General features: G+C 46.3%; 1 protein-coding gene and 1 long non-coding RNA gene across 2 annotated transcripts in view; one reads left to right on the forward strand and one right to left on the reverse strand.

Moving 5' to 3' along the window:
* Window positions 1-4,444, reverse strand: part of asah1b (N-acylsphingosine amidohydrolase (acid ceramidase) 1b) — an 8,873-nt gene extending 4,429 nt beyond the window's left edge. The window contains exons 1-9 of the mRNA XM_077013665.1: window positions 4,294-4,444; window positions 4,138-4,184; window positions 3,869-3,959; window positions 3,430-3,516; window positions 2,948-3,026; window positions 2,408-2,482; window positions 2,189-2,234; window positions 943-1,087; window positions 511-565 (exon numbers count right to left, since the gene is read on the reverse strand). Coding sequence (XP_076869780.1) covers window positions 511-565; window positions 943-1,087; window positions 2,189-2,234; window positions 2,408-2,482; window positions 2,948-3,026; window positions 3,430-3,516; window positions 3,869-3,959; window positions 4,138-4,184; window positions 4,294-4,362 — 694 coding nt within the window. The 5' untranslated portion in view covers window positions 4,363-4,444. The remainder of the gene's footprint in view (window positions 1-510; window positions 566-942; window positions 1,088-2,188; window positions 2,235-2,407; window positions 2,483-2,947; window positions 3,027-3,429; window positions 3,517-3,868; window positions 3,960-4,137; window positions 4,185-4,293) is intronic.
* A 268-nt stretch (window positions 4,445-4,712) lies between these two features.
* Window positions 4,713-5,649, forward strand: LOC143527508 (uncharacterized). Its single transcript, XR_013134149.1, has 2 exons — window positions 4,713-5,290; window positions 5,525-5,649. It is a non-coding gene; the product is annotated as an uncharacterized LOC143527508 (long non-coding RNA).
* The last annotated feature ends 490 nt before the right edge of the window (window positions 5,650-6,139 follow it).

A 6,139-nucleotide genomic window follows, 5' to 3' on the forward strand; every position in this document is an offset into this window, starting at 1 on the left:
TACACTTGATTATGGTTCCTGAAGTGTGCTCTACACTGAGAGTGTACACTTGATTATGGTTCCTGAAGTGTGCTCTACACTGAGAGTGTATACTTGATTATGGTTCCTGAAGTGCGCACTACACTGAGAGTGTACACTTGATTATAGTTCCTGAAGTGTGCTCTACACTGAGAGTGTACACTTGATTATGGTTCCTGAAGTGCGCACTACACTGAGAGTGTACACTTGATTATGGTTCCTGAAGTGTGCTCTACACTGAGAGTGTACACTTGATTATGGTTCCTGAAGTGTGCTCTACACTGAGAGTGTACACTTGATTATAGTTCCTGAAGTGTGGACTACACTGAGAGCGTACACTTGATTATGGTTCCTGAAGTGCGCTCTACACTGAGAGTGTACACTTGATTATGGTTCCTGAAGTGCGCACTACACTGAGTGTACACTTGATTATGGTTCCTGAAGTGTGCTCTACATTGAGAGTGTACCCTGCACTTTGAAGGCCACACTCACCAATATAGCCTCCTTCCAGACTAAATCGCTCGTTCATCGTGAGGGTAAAAGTTTGCTTCACAGAGAAACAGACAAAGAGGGAGGGAAAGCAGACAAAAAAGAAAGAAAGAAGGAAAGGTGGAGGGGAGAGGGGAATAGAGAAGAGAAACAGGTCACATGTCAGTAAGTCTTATGACAAGATAATGTGATGCTAAAGTTTTACAGCTACAATAACAGAAGTGAAAAGCTGCAAGCGTGTTGAACATGTGTTGAGCAAGCGCTAAGTATGGACCTGCAGTCTCATCACCCGTTTCCTCCTTTTCAAAGACACACACAAATGCAACTTAAGTATAAACAGCTTCCCTGTGTGGGGAACAGGACTGGGGGAGAATTATGAATCTCTGTGCAGACGTTATTATTCAGTGGGGACCGTTACAGTCCCTCTTCTCTTACAGGTCTGATGCCCGTCAACATTCCCACGTAGCCGGCAAAGTTGGTGGACTTGAAGACCGTGCGGTTGTTCCGTCGGAAATCAACGTTCACGACCAGAGGCTTCAACGTCTCCGTGATCACCCATGACCTGTTCTTCAAATCCCAGCTGCGTGTGCACACATACACACACACACACACAGAGTGCACACAGCATGCACACAGCGTGCACACACACACACACACACACACACACACACACACACACGCACACACACACACACACACACACATTAAAGCAATGCTCCCAACATTTTTCATACTGCTGTATACAATTTTGAAAATGCTATGAAAATGTTCTCAATAGGTGCAACTGCATGTGTGTGGGAGAGTGTATGTGTGTGTGGGAGAGGGTGTGTGTGTGTGTGGGAGAGGGTGTGTGTGTGTGGGAGAGGGTGTGTGTGGGAGAGTGTGTGTGTGTGTGTGTGTGTGCGATAGTGTATGTGTGTGTGGGAGAGGGTGTGTGTGTGGGAGATGGTGTGTGTGGGAGAGGGTGTGTATGTGTGTGGGAGAGGGTGTGTATGTGTGTGGGAGAGGGTGTGTGTGTGTGTGTGTGTGTGTGTGGGAGAGGGTGTGTGTGTGTGGGAGAGGGTGTGTGTGTGTGGGAGAGGGTGTGTGTGTGTGTGGGAGAGGGTGTGTGTGTGTGTGGGAGAGGGTGTGTATGTGTGTGGGAGAGGGTGTGTGTGTGTGTGTGGGAGAGGGTGTGTGTGTGTGTGTGGGAGAGGGTGTGTGTGTGTGTGTGTGGGAGAGGGTGTGTGTGTGTGTGTGTGTGGGAGAGGGTGTGTGTGTGTGTGTGTGGGAGAGGGTGTGTGTGTGTGTGTGGGAGAGGGTGTGTGTGTGTGTGTGGGAGAGGGTGTGTGTGTGTGTGTGGGAGAGGGTGTGTGTGTGTGTGTGGGAGAGGGTGTGTGTGTGTGTGGGAGAGTGTATGTGTGTGTGGGAGAGTGTATGTGTGTGTGGGAGAGTGTGTGTGTGTGTGGGAGAGGGTGTGTGTGTGTGGGAGAGGGTGTGTGTGTGTGTGGGAGAGGGTGTGTGTGTGTGTGGGAGAGGGTGTGTGTGTGTGTGGGAGAGGGTGTGTGTGTGTGTGGGAGAGGGTGTGTGTGTGTGTGTGGGAGAGGGTGTGTGTGTGTGTGTGGGAGAGGGTGTGTGTGTAGGTCACTGCATTAATACCCCCCCAGCAAACACTTCCTCCAATGACACACACTCAACTGACCCCATGAAGAGACCAAAGTCCAGGTTTCTGGCGTGAATGAGGTTTCCTGCAACAAACAGAGTGGGGCTCAGTGTGGACCTGGAGCAGGAGGGGGGACAGGAGGGGAGGAGGGGGGCAGAAGGGGACAGGAGGGGAGGAGGAGGGGGGCATGTACCACAGCGCCAGCATGGGAACTCCCATGAGCACCTGTGTGTGCAGGTGGGGTCAGCGTCTGCTCACCTGCAGGGTCCTCCGCCACCAGCGAGGTGCAGACAGTGAAAACCTCGTAGAAAATGTTGAAGAGCACCACCTCACCTTTGAAAGACAACACCACGAAGACAACACGATAAAGACAAAACGATAAAGACACACGACGAAGACAAAACGATGAAGACAACACGACGAAGACAAAATCGACAAAGACAACACGACAAAGACAACACGACGAAGACAAAACGATGAAGACAAAACGATGAAGACCAAACAATAAAGACACACGATGGATAAAGAGACGGGTTGGTGACGCAAAGCAAACGTGTAAGCAGGTAGTCATCATACAGTAAAGATTCATAAGTGCCAGTGTGACTAAAGGTTTATGTGAGTCCACACGGGCTTTGGCTGATCGAGGACCATCGAAGGACAAGGCACTCCTGTCCACTACACAGGGACAAGAGACTCCTGTCCACTACACAGGGACCAGACACTCCTGTCCACTACACAGGGACCAGACACTCCTGTCCACTACACAGGGACGAGACGAGATCGTGTTGAAGCTCTCACCCAGAGGAACTCCTGAAGCTGTAGCGACTCCTTTAATCTCCTCGTTGAAAGGATAGGGCAGTGTATCAACCATCAGGGGCTAGGAACCAAACATCTGACTCAGTACATCAGTGAATCAGTACATCAGTACTTCAGAACATTTAAGCAAGTCACTATAAAAAGCAGCAGGATATGAGAAATGACATGTGAATCAATCGCAAGGCACAGGCTGATATAAATAACAGTAGCTACTCGCTGCCTTATTGTTTATAGGCAACTTACGAAGGAATCATTTTACTTTTAAAACAATAAAGAAACAAATTTATGCCTCAACCTGACTTATGCAGGCTTGTTAAATGGACTGTACCAACTGAAAATTATTAGGGGGAAGAAGTCACAGGTTTGATATGGTAATGTTTCTGAAAACAAATGCCTAGTACACAATGTTTATTTGTGTGTGTGTGTGTGTGTGTGTGTGTGTGTGTGTGTGTGTGAACACTCACTAAATCTTTGTCGACGAGATCAAGGAGTTTCCCGCTAGGGACGAAGGCGTCTGCGAGGTCTTTGATTGCCTTGATCATTGCTGCCAACTATAAGAAAACCCAGATCCAAACAGTCAATTAAGGGGGGGGGGGGGGGTTAAAACCCTGTTTGTGTAGCAGGGATCATTCACTAACCAAAATAATAACAAAATCAATAAACACACTTAAATCCAGGAGTGCAAATCAATCAAATCAAGCAGCTGAGACTAAAATATTAGACACTGATTTGTTTACTGATTAAAATTGTCCATTATTACAGTTTCTGTATCTGTGAGAGGCAAAAGTATGTGAACCTTTGCTTTCAGCATTAAACACGTGTACAGAAACTAAGAGTGTGTATAGTCCAGCATGGGATTTAGGAAGTGCGAGGTGAGGTGAGCCAGGGCTGTGGTCAGCTTACCTCATTCTTTTTGTCCGTGATAACACCTGTCCATCTTTTGCTAGGAGGCAGGCCTAGGTCCACAGTGTACCACGGCACTGCGCCTTTAAACCTGCAGACCATGTTTTATGTGCGTTAACACCTGAACAGTATAGACAGACACTAAGGAGGAGCTACATATGAATGACCCATACTATCACCATCTAATGAACACGACTTAAACATGAACTACGAATGATTTCATACTACTATATGAAACATGTAGACATGCAGCACCAGTGAATACGCACGTGGGTCCACTGGGCGGATACATGCCAGTGCGGCAGTCTTCAGTGTACTGTAGAATAAACACACGCAGTCCAGTATTAGATCAACATCATGACTGGACGCTTTTATTTATAATGTCTATCACATGCCTGTCACACGCGGAGTAAATAGCGACTTACCGGAGGGACATACTGCGCTGACACGCAGGTAAAAATAAGCAGAAAAGAAGTAAAACCCCTGTGGTCCATGACAGTGGGTCCAATCTGCGGCGTCCTGTGTTCCGTAAACACGGAAGTGTGACGTCTTCCTCGTGACAGTTCGGCGGATCAACCCCTCACAATGGAGGGCGTGGCCGCCGCATTATAATACAAAACAAAAGCCCCGCAAACAGCGGAGAATGGAGGGATACGCCAACGCCTGAGTGAGGAAGGGCTGTATTATTTACGATAATAAGCATAAATAGGAATAAATAGCTAATCAAATATTTGATTTCTTTAGATCAGAGTTTAATGTCGTATGGGAATAATACAAATGACTTTTTGTCTATTGTGTGAATATTGCAAAACAGCCTTATCATTTTTCTTATGTTAATGCTTTTGTATTTTTATAGACACTGACTCTTAATTGTTAAAAATGTAACAGAATTATTTTATTAAGTGTAAAAAAATCATCCACTGTGAGATTATAGCAACAGTTCTCTCTCTCTCTCTCTCTCTCTCTCTCTCTCTCTCTCTCTCTCTCTCTCTCTCTCTCTGTCTGTCTGTCTGTCTGTCTGTCTGTCTGTCTCTCTCTCTCTCTCTCTCTCTCTCTCTCTCTCTCTCTCTCTCTCTCTCTCTGTGTGTGTGTGTGTGTGTGTGTGTGTGTGTGTGTGTGTGTGTGTGTGTGTGTGTGTGTGTGCTTGCTTGGTGCTGTGTTTCATAAGTCTTCCAAAGACAAGACATATACCTGCATGTACTGACAACGGGCGGACCGGGATGGCATCACACACTTGGCAGCAACGAATTAAAGGAAAAGTTAAGGGCAATTTGACATTTACGAGGGCGAATGTCCGGCTGCAGTGAATCAGTACGAGAACGTCAGAGCGGCAAAAGCCTGATTTGTTTGGAAAACAAACGCGAAGTGGCACAAAGCAAAGGAACCAGGAAACATGAGAAAAAGAGACATGGGAGGAAAGAGGTAAAAACTGATTAACTATCTATCAAGATATGAAATTATAGTGAAAGCACAGTGCTGGAAAAGTTGCGATGCTGATTTTGAGATGATAAAATTGATGAACGTTATTTCGCTAAACATAGGCCTACATGTAATTTTAGCTTAGGTCTGACGTTAGTTCTGTGTAAAACAGGTTAAGGTAATATTTACTCATTGTCTGTTAAGGAAAACATTGTGAAGTTACTTTGAATTTTACAGAAATGAAGAGGAAAGGTAGCATAGGCTATATAGTTTTTTCTCACCGAAGAGAAAGGCGAGAGACATAGAAAAAAAAAACAACTGAGCAAGGTAAACGAAGTGGTGGAAGGAGATAGAGAAGAGAAGGATACGATGGAGAGAGAAAGGAGTTGGAAGGAGAGAGAGAAAAGAGAATGATAAGATGGAAGGAGAGAGAAAGTAGTTGGAAGGAGAGAGAGAAGTGAAGGACAAGGTGGAAGGAGAGAGAGAAGAGAAGGACAAGGTGGAAGGAGAGAGAGAAGGCCAACAGAAACATGACAGCGATAGAATACAAGTCCAATGGCACCAGGGACAGGAGGAGGTGGGAGAACACAGTGGTGAAGATATGGAGGAGGTGGGAGAACACAGTGGTGAAGATATGGAGGAGGTGGGAGAACACAGTGGTGAAGATATGGAGGAGGTGGGAGAACACAGTGGTGAAGATATGGAGGAGGGAGAACACCACAGTGGTGAAGATATGGAGGAGGGAGAACACCACAGCGGTGAAGATATGGAGGAGGGAGAACACCACAGTGGTGAAGATATGGAGGAGGGAGAACACCACAGTGGTGAAGATATGGAGGAGGGAGAACACCA

This window comes from Brachyhypopomus gauderio, chromosome 1, assembly GCF_052324685.1.
Source record: "Brachyhypopomus gauderio isolate BG-103 chromosome 1, BGAUD_0.2, whole genome shotgun sequence".
In the NCBI taxonomy this organism is placed as follows: domain Eukaryota; kingdom Metazoa; phylum Chordata; class Actinopteri; order Gymnotiformes; family Hypopomidae; genus Brachyhypopomus; species Brachyhypopomus gauderio.